Source organism: Macaca fascicularis, chromosome 16, assembly GCF_037993035.2.
Source record: "Macaca fascicularis isolate 582-1 chromosome 16, T2T-MFA8v1.1".
Taxonomy (NCBI): domain Eukaryota; kingdom Metazoa; phylum Chordata; class Mammalia; order Primates; family Cercopithecidae; genus Macaca; species Macaca fascicularis.
This window is the reverse complement of record NC_088390.1, coordinates 49762131-49785802: the sequence shown is the minus strand read 5'-3', so window position 1 is coordinate 49785802 and position 23672 is coordinate 49762131. Positions and strand designations below refer to the sequence as shown.

Genomic DNA, 23672 nt, shown 5'->3' with positions numbered 1-23672 from the left:
GTATTTTATTTTTCAAAATGCTGGTCAGGGCCCCCTAAATTGACTTCATAATCCTTCTAGGGGACTCTATTCATAGTCTGACAAACACAACAAAGGAAAAGGTGACTCATAAACTGATTATAATCTGACGAAAACACACCCTGAGGTCAACATTCTCCTTTGGTCAATGTTTACTATCTATCTTAATTTGTTTTCCAACCCTGGAAGGCAAGTGTGCTACACAGAACCCCAGTGCCAAGATCCCACCATTCACATTACTCTCATCCTTTCGGGAGTAATACTTCTCATTACAAATCAATAAATGCACATTTTGAAACACATTCATGACATACAAAGTAAAACTGGCCAGCATCTCCACTGGTGCAGTGGCTCCCAGATCAGACAAACTCCACTGGACCAAACTCTGCAACATCAGACTCATCAGTCAAAGCAAACCTTCTTGTTACAGAAAATTGTAATCTCTCACATTATTGTAAAATAAGACAACAATTTGCAATACTCAACATGATGACTCGGTAGAGGTGTTTAGTTCAATATGATTTTATTTAAAAATGTGTACAGCTGAAGGAGGGATCTGATCTTTTGTTAAATGAAACATTTTCACAGTATATATTTGGCCATTTTAGCTTTGTAGTGAATAATAACAGAAAAGGAAGTTTCTGTTAAGATCCTCACTCCAGCACACTCAGCCAGGCGCCTGGCAAGATGACACATTTCCTGGTCTGAAGCTCACAGCCAATCCTCTCACCCAAGTGGAACACCAATTCTCCTCCAGGCATACACACACACACATACATCTTATTTTCACTGCTCTACACAGGGCCCTGAGAATCCTTAATTTTAAAGTTGGGAAAAACATGAAAGGATTCCTTAACTCATTGTCTGTGACACATCCAACTACCTTTTAACTCTTAACAATTCCAAGTATAAAATACTTGAAATTTACGAGATGCTCCATTTGATGGAACAACTCAAATGCTAAAAAATTAGATCAAGTAACATGCTTTAATATTTTTAAGTGTTACTTAAAACTTATTGAGACAAGATACGCAGCACATTCTTGGTATTATAAACTCCTACCGACGACTGCTACTTGATGGCCAAAAATATTTAAAAGAGAAGAAACCATACTGGTATACAACAATGTCTGCAAGGAATGTCATGTTTTACATTTTGTTAGCTGAAATTAAACCTGACAAAAAAACCCAAAGATCTACAAAACCAACACCCATGTCATTTTAAATGATGAGGTAGATTGTTTCCTATGCAGTAAAGTGAAGATAAAAATCCATACAACTTCCAAATCCTCTTTAAAAAAAAAAAAAAAGGTTCGGGTTAGAGTCACTTTCACAAACAAGACATTCATAAACTCTAAGGTGGAGAGGTCATACTCAGGCAGGTTCTGTACTTGATGTGTTACTTGGAGATTCAATAATCAGTCTTGGGTCAATCAACTCTCTCCAAAATACAGTGATCTAAGGAAAAAGACAAAATCCCCAGTTTAGGCACTTTATTTTGAGGTCATACAGGTTTTAGTAAGTTAAAATTTTTAGCCAAGTAAATTTTCCATCAGTGTAGAATGATTGAAGAATGGGAATAATTTGGGTTCCAATAAATTGAGTTCAATTAGGGTATAGTAACTCTTTAGGCCAGGCGCTGTGGTTCACGCCTATAATCCCAGCACTTTGGAAGGCTGAGGGGGAGAAACGCTTGAGCCCAGGAGTTCAAGATCAGCCTGGGAAACCTAGTGAGACTCCATCTCTATTTTTTTTTAATTAAAAAAAAAAAAAAAAAAAAAAAAAGAGGCCAGGCATGGTGGCTCATGCCTATAATCCTAGCACTTTGGAAGGCCAAGGCAGGTGGATCATCTCAAGTCAGGAGTTCAAGACCAACCTGGCCAATATATGTCTCTGCAAAAATACAAAAATTAGCCAGGCGTGGTGACGCATGCCTGTAGTCCCAGCTACTCGGGAGGCTGAGGCAGGAGAATTGCTTGAACCCAGGAGGCAGAGGTTGCAGTAAGCGGAGATCGCGCCACTGCACTCCAGCTGGGTGACAGAGTGAAACTCTGTGCTGGGAAAATAAATAAATAAATAACTCATTTACTTAGAATGAAGCTAAATTTTACATTAAATATATTTCATCTTTCTTTGATTAAGAACAGGGGATGAGGGGTTGCAGGAGGGAGTAGCTCCCCCAACCCCTCCATTTGATTTGCCCTGTGGACAGGTGGCGTGGAGACCTTCTGGGAACTAGATGCGGTCCAGATGGGTATCACTAGGATGCTGATGCCCTTTCGCACTGCTCTGTAGTTCTTATCCTAACTTACCTAAAAACAGGAACTATTATAAACATACGTGTGTAGCAAAGACTTGGGACCAACCCAAATGTCCATCAATGATGGACTAGATAAAGAAAATATGGCACATATACACCATGGAATACTATGCAGACATAAAAAAGGATGAGTCACATCCTTTGCAGGGACATTCTCAGCAAACTAACACAGGAACAGAAAACCAAACACCACATGTTCTCAGTCATAAGTGGGAGTTAAACAATGAGAACACACGAACACAGGGAGGGGAACATCACATACTGGGGCCTGTTGGGGGGGGTGGGGACATGGGGAGGGATAGCATTAGAAGAAATACCTAATGTAGATGATGGGTTGATGGGTGCAGCAAACCACCATGGCACATGTATACCTATGTAACAAACCTGCATGTTCTGCATATGTATCCCAGAACTTAAAGTATAACAACAATAAAAAAAGAAAAAAAAAGAAAAACAAAACAAAAAAATACGAACTATTTCACAGCCCACCAAGAGAAAGCAAACGCTAAGGCTTGGTCCTATGAATGAATAATGAGGGCCATCTAGTGTCAAAAACGGTAATTGCAGGCTTTTTGCTTTTGAGACAGGGTCTCACCTCTACAGTCCAGGCTGGAATGCAGTGGCATTCAGGACTCACTACAGCTTCGACCTCCTGGGCTCAAGTGATCCTCCTGCCTTGCCCCCACCACCCCCAAAGGTGGCTGGGACTACAGGCATGTGTTACCACTCCCGGTTAATTTTTGTATTTTTTGTAGAGACGGGGTCTTGCCATGTTGCCCAGGTTGGTCTTGAACTCCTGGACTCAAGGGATCAGCCCGCCTCAGCCTCCCAAAGTGCTGTGATTACAGGCATGAACCAGGGTTCCCGGCCTAATTACAGGCTTTCTATTCTACTTCAGGCCTCTGTTTAGGGCATAGAGAGAAAAGCCTCCAAGGTTTAATTTTCCAATGCAGTTTCCAATTTCAACCAAAAAAAAAAAAAATACATATATATATATATAAAAAAATAATAAAGAAGTACAGGAGACCAGGCCAAATCTGCTGATCCTACCACAAACACTAAAAACGTGTTTCTGGAATAAATCCCTAAAAGTGTCATCTACCTTAAAGACAAGGTAAAACATACAGTCTGGCTAAGGTTTCTACAAGTTCACACTTCAGAAAAAATGTTTGCAATATTGAAATTTACAGAATAGTATCTATAACATTTCAAGTATAAACACCTTAACAGAGAGCATTTTCTTAAATCTAACTTCTATTTAATGCCACCATAACCTAATGAGCTAGCCACCGCCAGCAACTCTGGTAGGTCTGGCTGCTTAAAAAGGTATAAACCATATACTTCCTAAAATGGCAATTTAAGGATTTAAAGTCAGAGGACGGGATCATCATTTCATGTCACTCTTCAAAATGTTGTGCTATTGTAAGTTGGAACTCTCAGGCCAGGCACGGTGGCTCACACCTGTAATCCCAACACTTTGGGAGGTCTAAGTGGGCAGATCACTTGAGGTCAGGAGTTCGAGACCAGCCTGGCCAACATGGTAAAACCCAGTCTCTACCAAAAATACAAAAATTAGCTGGGCGAGGTGGCAAGTGCCTGTAATTCCAGGCACTCCAGAGGCTGAGGCACGAGAACCACTTGAACCTGGGAGGCGGAGGTTGCAGTGAGCCAAGATCATGCCACTTCACTTCAGCCTGAGCCACACAGTGACACTCTCAAAAAAATAAAAGTTGGAACTGTGGTAACACTTGGGGGACAGTAGTGACTGCAAGGGGACATAATAGAGGGTTCTGGGAGTGGGTGTGATGTTCTATTTCCTGATCTGGGTCTGGTTACATGGGTACGTGCATGTGAAAATTGTTCCAGCCATGTAATTATATGCGCTTCTCTGAATGTATATGCCAATAAAGTTTCTAAATACGCTACCCTTTCCTGCTGGAATCCTTATACAGCTATAATTTTAAACAACTGTACACTCTTAAAGTTTGTTATTTGTGCATCTTGTCACACAGGCTCTATGAGGGCCAAGATGGAGCCCTGATTTGGCACTTAGCACTGGTATTGCCATACCATAGATTCCCTCCAGGGCCTGTAGTGCAATGTCACCTTCCAAACCACAGGTAATCGGTCAAGAGAGAACGTATGGCCAAGCAGTGCAAGAAGAGAAGCACACCTACCTTGCTCTCCTGTGTCACAGCGTACTCCACTACCTCGGTTCCATTTTCATTGTGATAAACCAAATCAAATTTCCCAGGTTCTCTCAAGGCTGAAACAAGAAGATAGGGAGGAAAGAGGGTAAGTTATTTCTCAATAGTTAAAAATGTTCCTCTACAGGGAATTTCTATCATTAAGATACCAGCCACAAACTGTCAATTAATGTGAAGGCTGGGTATGTACAGGAAAGCACAGGGTGCTCAATACAGGGGGATCCTGAGAAAAAGCCTGGACCAGGGGGACTTCTCAGCCATTTATCAGAGAAAACCTTTCCTTCATAAGCTTGATGAACTGTCATTAGTACTACCAGAATTGAATATGGCACCACAATATAATCCCCAAAATTAATTAATTTATGTGTTTCAACAAGGGAAGGTAATATGAAATGCTGCTCTGTCCTTAGAAATCACATATGCTTCCTGCTACTTGATAACACAGGCAGTCCCTTTTTTTTTTTTTTAAGACAGAGTCTTGCTTTATCGCTCAGGCTGTAGTGTAGTGGTGCAATCTCGGCTCACTACAACCTCTACCTCCTGGGTTCAAGTGATTCTTGTGCCTCAGCCTCCTGAGTAGCTGGGATTACAGGCACGGCATGCACCACTATGTCCAGCTAATTTTCGTATTTTTAGTTGAGACAGGGTTTCACCATGTTGGCCAGGTTGGTCTCAAACTCCTGGCCTCAAGTGATCTGCCCATCTCGGTCTCCCAAAGCGTTGGGATTACAGGCATGAGCCACCGTACCCGGCCTCAGTCCTTGCTTTCTATGGTAGAATGGGATTGGAAAAATGATTGTACAAGCTGAAACCACACAAAACAATCTTAACAATCAATAGGAAAAATTATTACTGTCTTAGGAGTTTTAAAAAATTTTGCCAAAACATTAAAAACCTTTACTACATAGGGAAACTAAAAATGAGTAAAGTAAAAACACTGAACTTATGAGTACACTGTAATTACATTAGGAACACTGAGAGCTAACTTTCTCTCTCTCTTTCTAGGCGTTTTATTTCTCTGTAAGAAACTTATCAAGGGAAGTTTGAACAGTGCTTGTGCTCTTGCCCTGTAACTTATGATACAGCGCAAGTACCTTCTCTGTGCTTTGTACAACTGTTGTACTCTTTTCTAAGTTTGAAACTGCTGTCTACATTTTATCCTCTGAACTTCTAATGTCATGAAATAGCTCAAAGAATTTGTTTTTTACTTTGTAAAATCTTTGTTTTTGCTGGTGTCACTTTGGGGACATTTTCATCCTTTTTGCCACGACCACTTTCCTCATTCAAGTCAACAAGTTCACCTCACTGGCAGTGTCAACATTCCCACAGTGAGCTCTTTCTTCTACAGACTCTCCTTAAACTCAGTTTGGATGGTACTTTCAGCATCACCACTTTTGTTTCTTTGCTGTGCCTTTGTCTTTGTGGGCCTATTCCTTACTTCGATTATAAGTGTTGTAAAATGTCATGCAGTTTTATCAATGAGAGACAAGGAGGCACCACAACTGCATGCTCTGCTCTGTATGTGAACTGAATAACAGATGCACAGTGACCAGTCACTGAGACTCTGAAAGCACTGACTTGATGGGTCATGGATCGTGACGTGTATCTGTTATTTACGTTATATAGTTATATGTGGACTAAAGAGCTACTGGCAGTACTTTATGCACTTACTCAGTTAACATACGCAATGTTGCTGCGGGACTGGTATTACTTAACTAAACCATAGTAACTGAAATTTATGTATATCAGAACCACCACATCAAGGACAACTGACATTGCTATTAGAGAACAGATAAATCCATTTCTTTCTTTCTTTTTTGCTTTTGAGACAGGGTCTTGCTCAATCACTCAGGCTAGAGTGCAGTGACGCAATCATGACTCACTGCAGCCACGACTTCCTGGGCTCAAGTGATCCTCCCACCTCAGCCTCTCAAGTAGTGAGAACTACAAGCATGCACCATCACACTCAGCTATGTTTTTTTTTTTTTTTTTTTTTTAAGAGACAGAGTCTCACTATGCTGCCCAGGCTGGTCTTGAACTCCTGGGCTCAAGTGATCCTCCCACCTTGGCCTCCAAAGCCATTTCTTGATGCCCTAAAGAAGAAAAACTTTAAGTGGACATTATCACTATTAATCACTTGGCAAGCACTGATCAGGCTGTATGTGCAGAATTTGACAGTGGACAAACTTTTCTGTCCACCATTCTTAAAAAAGGGGATTTCTATAAATGAAACCTCATCAGAAGAAGGCTAGGAAACTAGTATAAGTTATATATAAACATTTACTTAATATCATAAAGGAACTTTGTTGAAAAACTCTTTTGACTGATTTCTGTCAACTGAATCTTTTATTCAATCCCTTATTTAAAAATAAACAGAAGGCGGGTGTGGTGGTTCACGCCTCTAATCCCAGCACTTTGGGAGGCCAAGGTGGGTGGATCACGAGGTCAGGAGATCGAGACCATCCTGGCTAACACGGTGAAACCCTGTCTCTACTAAAACTACAAAAAATTAACCAGGCGTGGCAGCAGGCGCCTGTAGTCCCAGCTACTCGGGAGGCTGAAGCAGGAGGATGGTGTGAATCTGGGAGGTGAAGCTTGCAGTGAGCTGAGATCGCGCCACTGCACTCCAGCCTGGGTGACAGAGCAAGACTCCGTCTCTAAAATAAACAAACAAACAGAAAACAGGCTGGGCATGGTGGCTCACATCTATAGTCCCAGCACTTTAGGAGGCCAAGGCGAGTGGATTGTTTGAGGCCAAGAATTCAAGACCAGCCTGGCCAAAATGTCAAAATCCATCTCTACTAAAAATATGAAAACTAGCTGGACATGGTGGTGTGTGCCTGTAGTCCCAACTACTCTGCAGGCTGAGGCACGAGAATTGCTTGGACCTCGGAGGCAGAGGCTGCAGTGAACAAAGATTGCACCACCGCACTCCACCCTGGGCGACAGAGTGAGACTCTGTCAAAAAAAAAAAAAAAACAAAACAAAACACACACACACACACACACACACACACACACAGAGAAAACAATTAATTGCTTTAGGATCTGCTAAAGGAAAAGGCATCTCCCCTGTCCTCTGGCCAGGGACCCCCTATAGTACACTTCAGGTTAAGCTACATATTATAAAAGCGCTCTTATTCCAGGCATTCAGTTCCAGTAACAGGTGGGTTAATCAGAGATAAAGCCAGTAACTATTTAAAATGATATGTGAAAGTGTATGTATACACACAGTTTAGACATTTTGTTTTGACTTAATATACAAAAGTATATTCATTTGACAATCTTTTGAAATAGAGCTGAGTAGGTTTTATGAGTTCACTGAATAGAGCTCTTTCTTTTATAAACCATACCATTGTATTGTCTGCAATTTCCACAATTTACAGTTTTGGTGTTTTTTTTATTTTTATTTTTTTGAGACTGAGTCTTGCTCTGTCACCCAGGCTGGAGTGCAGTGGTGCGATCTCAGCTCACTGCAACCTCCACCTCCCGGATTCAAGCCATTCTCCTGCCTCAGCCTTTCCAGTAGGTGGGATTACAGGCACGTGCCATGACGCCTGGCTAATTTTTGTTTTTTTTGTTTGTTTGTTTTTTTGTTTTTTTTTTGGAGATGGAGTCTCGCTCTGTCGCCCAGGCTGGAGTGCAGTGGCCGGATCTCAGCTCACTGCAAGCTCCGCCTCCCGGGTCTACGCCATTCTCCTGCCTCAGCCTCCCGAGTAGCTGGGACTACAGGCGCCCGCCACCTCGCCTGGCTAGTTTTTTGTATTTTTTAGTAGAGACGGGGTTTCACTGTGTTAGCCAGGATGGTCTCGATCTCCTGCCCTCGTGATCCGCCCGTCTCGGCCTCCCAAAGTGCTGGGATTACAGGCTTGAGCCACCACGCCCGGCCTCTAATTTTTGTATTTTTAATAGAGACAGGGTTTCACCACGTTGGCCAGGATGGTCTCAAACTCTTGACCTCAAGTGATCCATCACTTTCGGCTTCCCAAAGTGCAGGGATTACAGGCATGAGCCACCATGCCCAGCCTGGGCTTTTTTAAAATAATGCAAGATTGCAAAAATTTGCAAGACAATCTAAGTGCAGAATCTTCCTCAGTTTTTACAAAATTCCTCCCAATCTTTTATAGCTGACCCACCCATCCATAATTTCATAGCATTTATTGAGTCAGCATTCAACTTAGGCTTCCTAGGAATAATTATTTTTATAATCAATTTTCATCAGTTCATACCAACTTTTATGAAATTATATAATTACAGTAATAAGAACTAGCCCAACAGTTTTGGAATATATCCAACATCTCTTATGAATCCCCAGGGTTACAGTGTGCTGAAAGAAGTGGGGAGCGCCAGTTATATAGAGGCCAAGGAAGAGAACATCTCCTGCGTATAAAAGCTATTCATAAACCACTGTAGATAGAAAGAGCCTAAATTTTCAAATTCTTTTCTAAAAGACTCACCAGGTAAGGATGAAAGAATTTCTATATCTACTTGCTGGGTCTCTGGATTGTGGCTTAATATTCTTCCTTCCTTTCAAAAATAAAAGTCCAAGTCAAAATCAGCATGTAAAACACTGTGAATATACTAAAAACCACTGAATTGTAGACTTTAAAATGGTTAAAATGTTGAATTTTATGTTATGTGAATTTTATCTCAGTTGAAAAATTTAAAAATAAATCCACATACAGAGAAAATAAAAACAAGTAGACTAATAAACCCTTTATGTGAATATACAGAAACATCTTTACAGGCAAAATAGACACATTTAAATCATAAATGGCAGACACTACCTTAAATAACTCAATGAAAGTAAGATTACACCAGGGAACCAAAAGTGAGTGAATACGGGAAAAGGAGGAAAAATCACACCAGGTGGATATATTCAAGTGACCACTGACCATCACAGCATTCATCGGGAGAGACTAGATATATCCTAATGGTGCTGCCTCGGTTCCTGATGCTTTTAGAACCCTTCTAAAACAGTGATCACAACCCCTCAGGAGAAACTAGAAGGCACTTTATCACTGGTAAGATCCCAATTCCCCCTCTCCCAGGTCTTCAGGTGTGGGAGCTGATTTTCTAATGCCTCAAGAGGATGCACTGCCCATGCATGTGGGCGATGGGGAGACACATGGTAGCCTCTGGGGGTATATACTGAGAGGCCAAGCAACCAGTTCCTCCTGACTCTATCTAGAATTTCTGAGCACAGTCAACAGTGTTTTTTAGAACCAGACTCAACAGGGAATCAGGAGCTTGGGAGACTACATTTTTGAGTACAGACTTTAACTAATTTAATTTTTGGAGACAAGGTTAATGAAAAAAGCAGATGATCAAGCTGGATAACTGCGTTTGAGGTCAAAGCAAAAAAGTAGGACCAATTTTCATTCTTAAAATGATTGTGAAAGCAATTTCAAAAATCTTCAAAAAATTTTGTCAGCTAAAGTAGGCAAATCACCTTCCAACGTTAATAACTATGATGACTAACACCAACTTAATATGCAATTTTTTTAAAGAGTCTCGTTTTGTCACCCAGGCTGGAGTACAGTGCAATGATCTCAGCTCACTGCAACCTCCACCTACTGGGTTCAAGTGATTCTTGTGCCTCAGTCTCCTGAGTAGCTGGGGCTACAGGTGCATGCCACCACGCCAGGCTAATTTTTGTATTTTTAGTAGAGATGGGGTCTTGCCATGTTAGCCAGGCTGGTCTCGAACTCCTGACCTCAAGTGATTCGCCTACCTTGGCCTCCCAAAGTGCTGGGATTACAGGCGCAAGCCACTGCACCTGGCCGTTAATATGCAATTTTTAAAAATCAGTATCATCTAGAATTACAATTCACAGAGGTTGTGGGACGTATCAATACAATATTCATTTCCATTTCCTCATATATCACACAATTAAATTAGTTATCTATGGCAGGGTGACAAAACACCCTGGTTTGTTCAAGACAGGTCTGTTCATCTTTCCAACATAACTATTAATAACACTCCCCTTCACTCACAAGTATCCTGATTTAGGTGATAAATTACATGATCACCTCATCCACAGGAGATAGTAAGTGCCTAAGAAGATAAAAACAAAACACCAATGACCTAGAACTAACCCACCAGATCCCTTCATTAACTGATTCTTCCAGCCTGCTTTCGAGGAAAGGTTTTTTTTTCCTTTTTTTTTTTCCGAGATAGAGTCTCGCTCTGTCATCCAGGCTGGAGTGCAGTGGCGTGATCTCGGCTCACTGCAAGCTCTGCCTCCCGGGGTCATGCCATTCTCCTGCTCTCAGCCTCCCGAGTAGCTGGGACTACAGGCGCCCGCCACCATGCCCCACTAACTTTTTTTTGTGTGTGTATTTTTGGTACAGACAGGGTGTCACTGTGTTAGCCAGGATGGTCTCGATCTCCTGACCTTGTGATCTGCCCGCCCAGCCTCCCAAAGTGCTGGGATTATAGGCGTGAGCCAACACGCCCAGCCTTGAGGAAAGGTTTTTATAAAGATTTTAAAAGTCTTCCAAGGCATCAATCCAGATTAAATCAAATTCCCTTGTGTTTTATCTATGTTACTATATTAACATTACTAATTATTACCTTAAAAAATAGTCTTACATTCCATATCGTACATCAAAAAAAGAAAGGATGCACTTTAACAAGATTTTCAACAAATTTTGGTGGGTGAAAAAGAAATATGTAATTCTGTGATCCCACTGAGTTAAGCTTTTATTGAACTATGAAAAACCTCACATGCCAATATAAAGACTCATACAGATATTAAGTAAGTAAATTCCATGGATAATATTTATGAATTACCTGTGGTTAACTGATAATGCAAAAGAAATCATACTAGATCATAATAACCAGAAGTAATTCACAAATATGTAAAATAGATTCCCATGATGAAAATAATCAAATCTTCTTGCTGAGAACTGTTTATTATTTTCTTTCAAAGTTTAGAATCATGAGGGAATGAATACCCAAATAAGTTGGTGTGTCTAAACTAATTAGAAAACAGTAACTAAAAAAATTAAACTGGCTGGGCATGGTGGCTCACACCTGTAATCCCAACACTTTGGGAAGCCAAGATGGGGGGACTGCTTGAGCCCAGGAGTTTGAGACCAACCTGGGCCCCATAGAGAGATCCCGTCTTTATTTAAAAATAAAAAATTAATATTTTTTTTAAAAAGTAAAAATTAAGATCATTCTCCTACTCTATTCTTCCCAAATATAAGGCAAATAACACTGGGAGACTTCACAGTGATACTATTAAAAAGTTGACATTTCAATAATGTTTTCATTTTCTACTTTCTGGCATTTTTATGTAGTAAAAAAACAAATCTGTATTATCCATACAAGTAGTATGAAATATGACTTGTTTTATTAATATACTGACAACTTACTTTTAAATAAACATCCTTACCTTGTAGTCAGAGACATCAGGAGAGTAACTGGATGTTAGTTCCAAAAGCTAAAAAAGAAGAAAAAAACCCACAAATACATAAGCCCTCTTATCCTCTCACATTCCCACAGCTCCTCCATCATGCCATGCTGGGGTGTCCCCCCCACCAGTCTGGGAGCCCTACCAGGAACCCATGACAACACTGCGGTTCCAGTGGGAAGGGCTTTTACAAACACTTTAAACCTGATTTGTTAAGTAAGTTTATTTGGAAGGGGAATGAACCTTTTTTGCTGTGACCGTTGTTTTGAAATATACCTTAAATGCAATCTTTTCTCCAACCTGAGGGGCAGCTGCTAACAGTGGTAACAGACTATAGTCCTTCTTCTGTGTCTCTACTGGATTCTGAAAAACAGTGTTAGTCATGTGACATCATTACTGGTGAGAAAATGTGAACCCATGACATGAACTCCACACACATTCTAAGGGGAAAAGGAGGAGGTAACTTACAAAAAATAATACTTACCTGGATAATAGTAGATGAATTTGTTACCACGTCATTTAATTGCTGTTGCCTCTGGTTGTCAGTGCTTCTATTTACAACACAGGAAACAGGATGCCCTCGTCCTCGACCTCTCCCCCGCATGCCCCGTCCCCTGGCTCCCTTCCAAGAAAAAAGGTTCTCTCCTCTACCCCATCCTCTTCCTAAACTAGCGGGGAGAGACACACTGGGAGAAGGACCAGGAGCCTGTCCGCCACCGTTTGAGCCAGAACGCCTCCATCCAGCAGCACCTGCACTCTGTGATGATGGCCCCGGGCCTGGACAACCTCTTCCTGCAAAAAGGCCTACTGTCTTTAAGAAACCCGCAGCACACTCCGGGGTGCTCGATGACATCAAGCATTGGTCATCTGACTCTGAACTAGAGTCTGAACTAGAAGATGTTGTTCCAGAGGTCTTGCCCTTGCTGGGGGTAAGGCTAAAGCCAGGTTTTGTAGCCAGTTTGTCTGCAGTTGTATTTTTGGTAGAGGGTTCTTCCTTTGATAACTCAGTTGGTAATTTCTCCGAGGAATTTCTGGCTTCCAAAGTGACTTTGCTGGGCTCATCACTGATAGATTCATCACAAGACTCCTCTGAGGAGGAACTAGGACTCTCTTTTGAGCAAACGCTTACACTACCTTTCCTTTTGGCTTTAACAAGGCTGTTTCTAGCAGAACCTTTTGGAGAACTACATCTCTGATTGGCCCAGTCTTTTACTGCCTGTACTTTAGGAGACTTGGGATTCTTGGTCTTTTTTTTATATTCACATTTCTCCTTTTTCTTTGGTGATTTTCTTTTGGTCTCTTCATTATCATCACCCACTGTGACACAGGTTGCTTTATTTTTTCTCTTGTTTTTTTTGCTGACAGTCTGATCTGTGACAGCTTTTGGTTCCAGATCCAAGACCTTCTCATTATTGTTATTGTTCTCTTGCCTCTTCCAGTGCTTCTTTGAATATTTGTAATCTGGTTCAGTTTCTTCATCCTCCTCTAACTGAAATGCCCGCTTCTTTGCTTTTCTAAGAGATAAATTACTGTCACCATTACTGATGACTACAGAATTCTCAGCAACTCCTCTCTCTTCTAATTTAACTCTGTCAACAGAACAAGAGAGAAAACTAGAGTGAGCAATTTGTAAACACATCTCCAGGACATAGTTATATACTGAGATGACTCTACAAAATGTAATTACCATCAGTCAATGAAAAAATGTCATATCAATTAAAGACAAAAGACTCTTTCTGGCAAAATGGCCCATACAGCATTACTCACAGTCAACTTTCAAATGACTAGTTTTATTGAATAGCTACTGCATCCCAAACATTTTTTATACGTTTTTCTCTAATCTAAACATCAACACGAAGTAGGTATTTTTAATTTTACAGATCGCAAAATTACAGCTCAGACAAGTTACTTGCCCCAAATCTAGAGCTGATAAGTAGCAGAAAGGCAATTCAAACTTCAGTTTGTCTAACTTCAAACTCACAATCTTTCTAAGATATGCATGTCACCTACCCTAAAAGGTGATAATGCTGATTATCCATTTTGTTTCAGAATGTGGGCTGCTTTCTTTAACAATATTTTACTCTTGTTTTAATTTAGGTGAATACTAAACAATTTATGTTCTCTGGGGTATTGACAGCCATCTGTACAATTCCATGACACTCCGTGAAGCTTAATTTTATGTATCAATTTGTCTGGGCTATTGGGTGTCCAGATATCTGGTTAAAACGACACTGGCTCTTTCCACACCACCACAGTGGTGCACATGAATGTCCTGGCTGATGCTCTTAAGAGCATCAACAAAACTGAAAAGCAAGGTAAATGCCAGGTTCTTATTAGCCCGAGCTCCAAAGTAATTGTCCAGTTTCTTTTTTTTATTTTAGTTTTTTTAATTTTTTTTTTTTTTTTTTTTTTTTTTTTTTTTTTTGAGACAGAGGCCCAACTCTGTCACCCAGGGCAAAGTGCACTGGTGCATTTCTCAGTTCACTACAACCTCTCCCTCCCAGGTTCAAGAGATTCTCATGCCTCAGCCTCCCAAATAGCTGGGATTACAGGTGCTCACCACTATGTCTTGCTAATTTTTGTATTTTTAGTACAGATGGAGTTTTGCCATGTTGGCCGGGCTGATCTTGAACTCCTGGCCTCAAGTGCCCAAGTGATCCACCTGCCTTGGCCTCCCAAAGTGCTGAGATTACAGGCATGAGCCATCGCGCCTAGCCCCATCATCCAGTTTCCAACTATAATGATGAAGCATGGTTACACTGGCAAGTCTGAAATCACTGGTGATCACAGAGCTGGGAAAATTGTTGTGAACCTCATAGGCAGGCTAAACAAGTATGGAGTAATCAGCCCCAGATTTGATGTGCAACTCAAAGATCTAGAAAAATGGCAGAATAATCTGCTCCCATCCCACCAGTTTGGTTTCACTGTACTGACAACCTTGGCTGGCATCACATACCATGAAGAAGCAAGACAAAAACACACAGGAGGAAAAATCCTGAGATTCTTTTTATAAGGATGTAATACATATTTACAAATATATTGCCTCAGTGGGAAAAAAAAAATTATGCTGGGAGTATGTGCAAGGTTGTTTCTGGATGAGATTAACATTTAAATTGCTAGACTGAGTAAAGTACATTGCTGTCTCCAATGTGGGTGGGGCTCATCCAACCTGCTGAAGGCCTGAATAGAACAAAAAGACGGAGTAAGGGAGAATTCGCTTCTCTGCCTGACTCTTCAAGCTGGGACATCGGTCTTCTCCTGCCTTCAAACTCGAACTTGAACTAGAAATATACCACTGGCTCTCCTTGATCTATAGCTTACCAACTAAACTTAGGACTTCTCAGCCTCCACAATCCTATAAGCCAATTCCTTACAATAAATCCCATGTCTGTGAGTGAGTGAGTATTTGTGTGTGTGTGTGTGTGTGTGTTTCTTACTGGTTACGTTTCTCTGAATAACCCTACTTCATCCAAAATGCCACTATAGGAAAGCAACTTCATTCCTCTATCAACTGACAACAGTTAATCCTAGAATGTGCAGTCTGATAATGATGGAAGTCTTGAGAGTGTCCTCGATGTTAAGCAAATAGTAAGTACTCAAAAATGCCTGTTGGCCAGGCACGGTGGTTCATGCCTGAAATCCCAAAACTTTGGGAGGCTAAGGTGGGAGGGTTGCTTGAGCCCAGGAGTTTAAGACCAGCCTGGGCCACATAGGGAGACCCTGCCTCTACAAAATACAAGCATTAGGCTGGGCGCGGTGGCTTACGCCTGTAATCCCAGCACTTTGGGAGGCTGAGGCGGGCGGATCACGAGGTCAGGAGTTCGAGACCATCCTGGCTAACACAGTGAAACCCCGTCTCTACTAAAAATACAAAAAAATTAGCCGGGCATGGTGGAGGGCACCTGTAGTCCCAGCTACTCAGGAGGCTGAGACAGGAGAACGGCGTGAACCCGGGAGGTGGAGCTTGCAGTGAGCCGAGATCGTGCCACTGCACTCCAGCCTGGGCGACAGAGCAAGACTCTGTCTCAAAAAAAAAAAAAAAAAAAAAAAAAACACAAAAAAACAGATCCTCACTTTTCTTTTTTCGAGATGGAATTTCACTTTGTCGCTCAGGCTGGAGTGCAGCAGCACAATATGGGCTCACTGCAACCTCCTCCCCTTACATTCAAGCAATTCTCCTGCCTCAGCCTCCCAAGTAGCTGGGATTACAGGCGCCTGCCACCACACCCTGCTAACTTTTTGTATTTTTAGTAGAGATGGGGTTTTGCCACGTTTATCAGGCTGGTCTCGAACTCCTGACCTCAATTGATTCACCCGCCTCGGCCTCCCAAAGTGTTAGCAATACAGGCGTGAGCCACCGTGCCCAGCCATCCCCACTTTTCATTCTAACTCTCTGCACAGCAAACTGGGTGGTATTATCAAAACGTAAATCCACCCTTAAAATCCACAATTTAGCTTCTAGGATTCTGTTATGCAGAAAAACTGACATGCCCATCTGTCAAACCTGATACCCCCTACGCATTGCCTGCCTAGGCCAAAGTGAATGCCTGGGTTCAAACGCTATTTCTGCCACTGTAACTTTTTAAAAAATCATTACCTCAGCCTTTCTCATCTATAAAAATGGGGATAATGACAATAATTATAGTACTCAGTGAATTATTATAGAGACAGCATGCCTGACTCAGAACAAGTGATATCCAAATGTTAGCTCTAATTTTTATTAACACAATGAATGTTGTTAGTCCTATGATGGGTAAGTTGGTGAATTTTTAAAAGTTGTACAAGTCTGTACAACTTTTCTGGAAGCTAATTTGACTGTACTTACCAGTTTTTATATGTACCTTCTCTTAGACCAATGAGTGTCTCTTCTAAGAATAAATCCAACTGAATCATTTTCCCAGTACACAAAAATACACAAGAATATTCACAAAAGCACTATGTAGCAAACAGAAAAGAATGATGTACCTTACATACTTTATATACTGAGATAGCCCATGATAGGTGAAAAAGCAAGGTGCAGAACAGTATGTTATGATATTTGTATTTTAAAAGTATAAGTACATATGGTTGCACATGTATAGAAATCTGGCAAGATATGCCCCATACCCCAAACTTAACCAAGGATACTTCTGGAGAGCGAGGTGTGGGGAAAAGTTTATTATAAGAGAAGTAGGAAACTTTTTACCTTGGATTATCCAAGGAGCCACTAACTACAGCAATGTGAAATGAGAACTCATCTCTAATATTTTGTTTTGTTTGAGATGGGGTCTTGCACTGCTGCCGAGTCTGGAGTGCAGTGACACAATCATGGCTCACTGCAGCCTCAACTTCCAAGGCTCAAGTGATCCTCCCACCCCAGCCTCCCAAGTAGCTAGGACTACAGGCATCCATCATTGAGCCCGGCTTTATTTTTGTTTTGTTTTTTTTGAGGGGGGCGGGGTGGGTAGAACAAGGGTCTCCCTATGTTGCCCAGGCTGGTCTCAAACTGGACTCAAGTGATCCTCCCACCTCAGTCTCCCAAAGTGCTGGTATCACAGGCATAAGCCAACATGCCTGGCCCATCTCTAATATTTAATCAATGTGTTTTTGTTTTGGTTTTTTTGAGATAAGGTCTCACTCTATTGCCCAGGCTGCAGTGCAGTAGCACCATGTCAGCTCACTGAAGCCTTTACTTCCCAGGCTTAAAAGATCCTCCCACCTCAGCCCCCCAAGCAGCTGGGACTACAGGCATGTGCCACCATGCCTGGTTAATTTTGTTGTATTTTTCTGTAGAGATGGGGTTTCACCATGCTGCCCAGGCTAGACTCAAACTCCTGAGCTCAGACAATCTGCCTGCCTCAGCCTCCCAAAGTGCTGGATTATAGGCACGAGCCATGGTGCCCAGCCTTAATTAAGTATTAACTGCCAGAGTTAAAAGGGTCAGAGAGGACAGAATGCACTTTGTTTCCTTACAGAATTGACTCTTCAAAAGGGAGTTCTCAGGCCGGGTGCGCGGTTCAGGTCTATAGTCCCAACACTTTGGGAGGCTGAGGCAGGAGGACTGGTTGAGCCCAGGAGTTTGAGACCAGCCTGGGCAACTTAGTGAGCCCTCTCTACTAAAATTAAAAAACTGTACTGGTAGTCCCAGCTACTCGGAAGGCTGAGGCAGGAGGAGCCCTTGAGCTCAGGAGTTCCAGGCTGTATGAGCCAAGGTTGTGCCACTGCACTCCAGCCTGGGCAATGGAGTGAGACCCTGTCTCAAAAAATAAGGGAATCTCTCTGAATCTACTGTAATTCTGAGGGCTGCACGATTAAAAAATAATAATAATTTAAAAAATTGAAAACTGACAGACACAGTCGCTCACCCCTGTAATCCCAGCACTTTGGGAAGCTGAGGAGGGCAAATCACTTGAGGTCACAAGTTCAAGACCAGCCTGGCCAACACGGTGAAACCCCATCTCTACTAAAAATACAAAAAAATTAGCCTGGCACGATGGCGGGTGCCTGTAAGCCCAGCTACTTGGGAGGCTGAGGCAGGAGAATCACTTGAACCCAGGAGGCGGAGGTTGCAGTGAGCCAAGATTGTGCCACTGCACTCCAGCCTGGGCAACAGAGTGAGATTCCATCTCAAGATAGATAGATAAATAAATAAATAAATAAAAACAAAAATAAAAAACCAAATCTGCCAACACCCTGATCTTGGACTTCTAGTCTCCAAAAGAGTAAGAAATAAATTTCCATTTTTTAAGCCACCCAGTCTGTGGTATTTTGTAACAGCAGCCCCAGCAAACTAACGCAGGGGGCTCCAAGGCAATATAAGCACCTCCTCCTCCTCCCAGGAGAGTTAGAGGCCACCTTTAGGAACTCACTGTCAGAAACGTGGGGGCAGATGAAGCCAGATTCCTGGGGTTTAAGAGAATGGGCTATGAGGAAACAGCAGTGGAATACAAGTGTGTGGTACATCTAAAGCCTCAAAGGCTGTTTCTCAGGATTCCCACAACCTGGTTCCGCTTTTCCTCGTTAGACTTCTCAGTACTGCCAACGATCCCAAAGAATGCTTTGGCTGGTCAGATTCATCTTTTTACCAAGTCCAGCCAGCTTTTGTCTCTACAGCTGTGCTTTGATCATCCAACATTTCCCACCCATTCTTCAAGGTACTGCTCAATTCCCTGACCATTTTGTTCCATGCTGATCTCCCTTTTCTCAACCAGCTTCTGCACTTACCAGTATAACTTGGTCTAACTATTCAGTCTAATTGCCCGTATCACAGAAGGTAATATACAAAAGCATGAAACTCATTATTGGGGTCCCAGTCCAACGATATTGGGTACTTTGAGAACAGAGACTATGTTTTCTTCTGTAGCTCTGAAGAAAAGTGAATCTGTTAGGAAAAAACAATGATTGCGGGCACAAAACAACAAAAATAAAGATGAATTTTCCAGATTCATCTTTTTCTATAGTCTGCCCATTTGCCACAGAAGCCACTACAGAGGTATTTTTTTGCCACATGCAGCTGTGCATTTGAAGTATTTAGGAAGGATTTGCCTGTCATCGTGTTGTAATTATTACTTATAACAATTTTCATGGTTTTTGTCATTGTTAACTTCATTATGAAGAATGTAATGCCCAGATGATTCATTAAAGTATAATTCTAGTTAGCTAGCACAAGTTATTAACTCATTAGTCAAGGGACAGTTCAGAAAGTAATCTTAATAGGATGGGACACAATCCTTAGAATTGTAATATTTAAATAATCCTTCAATTGCAGAGAGAATAGAGACCTATTTCACAGTCGATAAAAAGGGGGGAAAAACTCTTTGAAATTCGGATTATTTCAAATTGTCATTTGAAACAGTTGAACATTATGCAATAAATCATAACATCCTGATTTGAAGATGCAGTTATTGTTCCAAATTAAATTCCTTGATGTTCTGAAGAAATCTTACAGAATCTGATATGCTCGAGGGTAAGGAATATTCAACAACAAAGGGCAGCAAGAGAAAATAGCCTGGTTCACAACTCTGGAATTAATTCACTGTAGCTGAAGCTTAAAGGGGGTGGGGGGAAGGAAGGCTGGCACAGTGGCTCACGCCTGTAATCCCAGTGCTTTGGGAGGCTGAGAAGAGAGGACAGCTGGAGCCCAGGGATTTGAGATCAGCCTGGGTAACATGGCAAAACCCTGTCTCTACAACAAATACAAAAACTAGCCAGGCGTGGTTGCCTGGCCTGAAGTCCCAACTACTTGGGAGGCTGAGGTGGGAGGATTGCCTGTGCCCAGGAGGTCGAGGCTACAGCAAGCTATGACTGCACCACTGCACTCCAGCCTGGGCATGGGAAACCCAGTCTCTTTGTTTAAAAAAGAAGAAAAAAAAAAAAGCCTGAATAAATCGGTCCAAGACATGAATCCAAACTGGTGATACCATCATCTGACTGTGGCAACTCAACCACATTTCAGCAATTCATACTACAATTGCTCCTGGATACTCACCTCATTATCATTTTTTTAACTTCCAAAAGCACATTTAAGATTATTTTGTGGTTCCCAATTTACAGCCCAAAAGGACTCAAGACACTTATTTGAGAAAACCCCAAAATGTCTGGGTGAGACACAAAATGATACGCCACCAGAAGTCTCAGGGGACACCGGGCACAAGAGAACTAAGGCTGGACAACAGCATGTTACAAAGAAAACGCGACGATTCCCCTTTATCAGCTTGTGTCTCCTGCACCTGACCGTGAAGGCCACCAAGGGTAAGGCCGGGTCTCCCGCACATTTGCACCATGGACACGGAACAGAGTCCCACAGTGCCTAGCTAAGCGTGGATGTGCTAAATCAAGGCTGAAAGAAACCCTGGCCCTGCCCTTAGGCATCAGGGTTTTTCCAAGTTTGATTCTCCTGTCATAGAAGCATCCCGGGGAGGTTGCTGGTTACAATGCTGATTCCGGCCAGGCGCAGAGGCTCACGCCTGTTAATTCCAGCACTTTGGAAAGCCGGGAGGATCACTTAAGGTCAGGAGTTCAAGACCAGCCTGGCCAACATGGTGAACCCTGTCTCTACTAAAAATACAACAACAACAACAACAACAACAACAACAACAACAACAACAAAATTAGCTGGGCATGGTGGTGAACGCCTGTAATCCCAGCTACTCAGGAGGCTGAGGTGGGAGGATCGACTGAATCCGGGAGGTGGAGGTTGTAGTGAGCTGAGATCGCGCCACTGCACTTCAGCCTGGGTAACAGAACGAGACTCAGTCTCAAAAATAAAAATAATAGGGGCAGGGTGGGGTGGCTCACGCCTGTAATCCCAGCACTTTGAGAGGCCAAGGCTGGTGGATCACCTGAGGTCAAGAGCTCGAGACCACCTAGACCACTGTGGTAAAACTCCATCTCTACTAAAAATACAAAAATTAGCTGGGTGTGGTGGCGGACGCCTGTTGTCCCAGCCACTCGGGAGGTGGAGGCAGGAAAACTGCTTGAACCCGGGAGGCGGCGGTTGCAGTAAACCGAGATCACGCCACTGTACTCCAGCCTGGGCGACAAAGCAGGACTCTGTCTCAAATGAATAAATAAATAATAAAATGTGATTCCTGAGCCCCAAAGTTGACTACACCAATCAGTATCTCCCGGGTTAGCGAACGTGCATTTTTACAGCCCCACCCCCTCTAACCCTCGTCCCCTTCCCCATTCCCCATGCCCTCCACAACCAGGTCTAGCGGCCTCAAGCCCGGGCGTGCGCAGGCGCGTCCCCCTCCCACCGCCCACCCGGCCGTCCCGCTCCCTGCGCCGCGCACCTGAGGCAGTCGTTGTCTCTCACCAGGCGCGCGCTCTCGGCGGGGGGCAGGAGCCCCCCCTCCAGGTAGAGGCCTAGGAGGGCCCCAGAACTGAAGCCGAAGCGCTGGCGGATGAGACTAATGAGATCTGTGACGACTCGGCATCTGTTCAAGTCGACCAGAAGCCAGAAGGCCGTACAGTGCGGGGTAGCTGGAGGCGGGTAATCAAATTGAAGCCGTAGCCTAACCGTCTCGGAAGCTGCCATCTTGCTCGGTGCTCAACGGAAGCCGAGAGATACCACGGGGCTACCGAGAGGCGTGCTCGGGCGGCCCGCCCCCCGGAGCCTTTGGCGTGTGCCACCTAGTGGTGGAACCTGACTACTACAGGCTGCGTCTAGGCGCGCACTCGGAGCGTGGTTGATTTTTTTCATTCAAGTTTGTTCACGGCAGGGCTGAGAAAGGGAATAAGTGAAATGCCTTTATTACATTTCTACTGGGCGCTATGTAGGGTCTCCTAATTAAGGCAAGTCTCTGGATAAATAACATTTCTCCTCAGCAGTGGTCTTCTAAGATATTTGCTCATCGACGTAAAAGATTTTTATAAAACAATCGTAACAACACATTTCACTGACAAAATTTTTCATCATGAGTTGAAAAAGATGTAAGTCCTAGTGTGTTCTCAATGTTGAAATTTTGAAATAAAACTGGTAATCATTCTTCCAAATGTATCCAGTGGAATATAAATACCTTAGCCTTTTAATACCCACAACCAAAGAAAAATGTCCTTGCATTTCTCACCAGATAAGTAAATCAGAATTTACATTATTTCTTATATTTTTTGAACTAGAATTTACATTTCTCCACATAATATATATTAACTCTTTAATTTTCATGACAAAAGTTAGGAATTATGAACTATTATCCTCATTTAGAGGATTAAAAAAAAACAAGGTTCAGAGAGTTTAAGAAGTAACTAGAGGCCAGGAGCAGTGGCTGACGACTGTAATCCCAGCACTCTGAGAGGCCAAGGTGGGCGGATCTCTTGAGACCAGGAGTTTGAGACCACCCTGGCCAAAATGGTGAAACCCCAACTCTACTGAAAATATAAAAATTAGCGGGGTTTGGTGGCATGTGCCTATAATTCCAGGTACTTGGGAGACTGAGGCAGTAGAATCGCTTGAACCCAAGAGGTGGAGGTTGCAGTGAGTCAAGATCGTGCCACTGCACTCCAGCCTGGGCAACAAAGCAAGATTCTGTCTTAAAAAAAAAAAATGTAACTTCCCCAAGTTCACTAGACTAGTTAAGTTGTAGATATCAGGGAGTCAGTAGATGAAACAAAATTTCTTAATGGAAAGTAGGGTTTTTTGGATTTTTTTTTTTAGAGTCTCACTCTGTCACCCAGGCTGGAGTGCAGTGGTGCAATCTCTGCCTCCCAGGTTCAAGTGACTCCCCACCTCAGCCTCCCTAGTAACTGGAACCACAGGCGTCAGCCACCGTGCTCAGTTACTTTTTGTAATTTTTGTAGAGATGGGGTTTTTCCATGGTGGCCAGGCTGGTCTTGAATTCCTGAATTCAAGCAATCTGCCTTCCTTGGCCTCCCAAAGTGGTGGGGTTACAGGCGTGAGCCACCACCTCTGACCAAAAGCAAGTTTATTAGAGAATTAAAGGAATAAAAGAATGGCTACTCCATAGGCAGAGCAGCAAGCCCGTACTATAAGTATACTCAATCAAGTATACTTATAGTTACTTCTTGATTGTATGCTAAACAAGGGATGGATTATTCATGAGTTTTCTGTATCCCGATGAAATGGGCAGGGATTTCCCTCAGAACTGTGGGTTCCTCCCCTTTTAGACCATACAGGATAACTTCCGGGCATTTCCAGCCGGGCGCGGTGGCTCACCCCTGTAATCCCAGTTTCTTCACATCCTGACTACCATTTGGCATTGTCAGTATTTT

General features: G+C 42.6%; 2 protein-coding genes across 3 annotated transcripts; one reads left to right on the top strand and one right to left on the bottom strand.

The window, feature by feature from the left end:
* Window positions 1-524: 524 nt before the first annotated feature.
* COIL (coilin) lies at window positions 525-22005 on the bottom strand. Of its 2 annotated transcripts, none has more exons than XM_005583799.4 (7): window positions 21737-22005; window positions 12448-13552; window positions 12240-12326; window positions 11946-11993; window positions 9001-9070; window positions 4515-4603; window positions 525-1475 (listed from the first exon to the last, which is right to left on the bottom strand). In XM_005583799.4, the coding sequence occupies exons 1-7, from the start codon at window positions 21979-21981 to the stop codon at window positions 1392-1394; spliced, it is 1728 nt and encodes a 575-aa protein (XP_005583856.3). In that variant the 5' UTR covers window positions 21982-22005; the 3' UTR covers window positions 525-1391. The 2 variants fall into 2 exon arrangements, with proteins under 2 accessions (XP_005583856.3, XP_073875348.1); XM_074019247.1 differs by having other exon boundaries at window positions 21760-22005.
* LOC135967654 (small ribosomal subunit protein uS8-like) lies at window positions 14704-14976 on the top strand. Its single transcript, XM_065531305.2, has one exon. The coding sequence runs from the start codon at window positions 14704-14706 to the stop codon at window positions 14974-14976; it is 273 nt and encodes a 90-aa protein (XP_065387377.2).
* Window positions 22006-23672: the final 1667 nt, after the last annotated feature.

Excerpts from the sequence above, each read along its gene's own strand:
- LOC135967654 (XM_065531305.2), top strand. The coding sequence starts at position 14,704 with ATGATGAAGCATGGTTACACTGGCAAGTCTGAAATCACTGGTGATCAC.
- COIL (XM_005583799.4), bottom strand. The coding sequence starts at position 21,981 with ATGGCAGCTTCCGAGACGGTTAGGCTACGGCTTCAATTTGATTACCCG. Across the intron at positions 13,553-21,736 it reads AGAGACAACGACTGCCTCAG|AGTTAAATTAGAAGAGAGAG; the intron begins GTGCGCGGCGCA and ends TTCTGTTGACAG. Across the intron at positions 9,071-11,945 it reads CTGATGTCTCTGACTACAAG|GAAGGAAGAATATTAAGCCA; the intron begins GTAAGGATGTTT and ends TATTTTTGAAAG.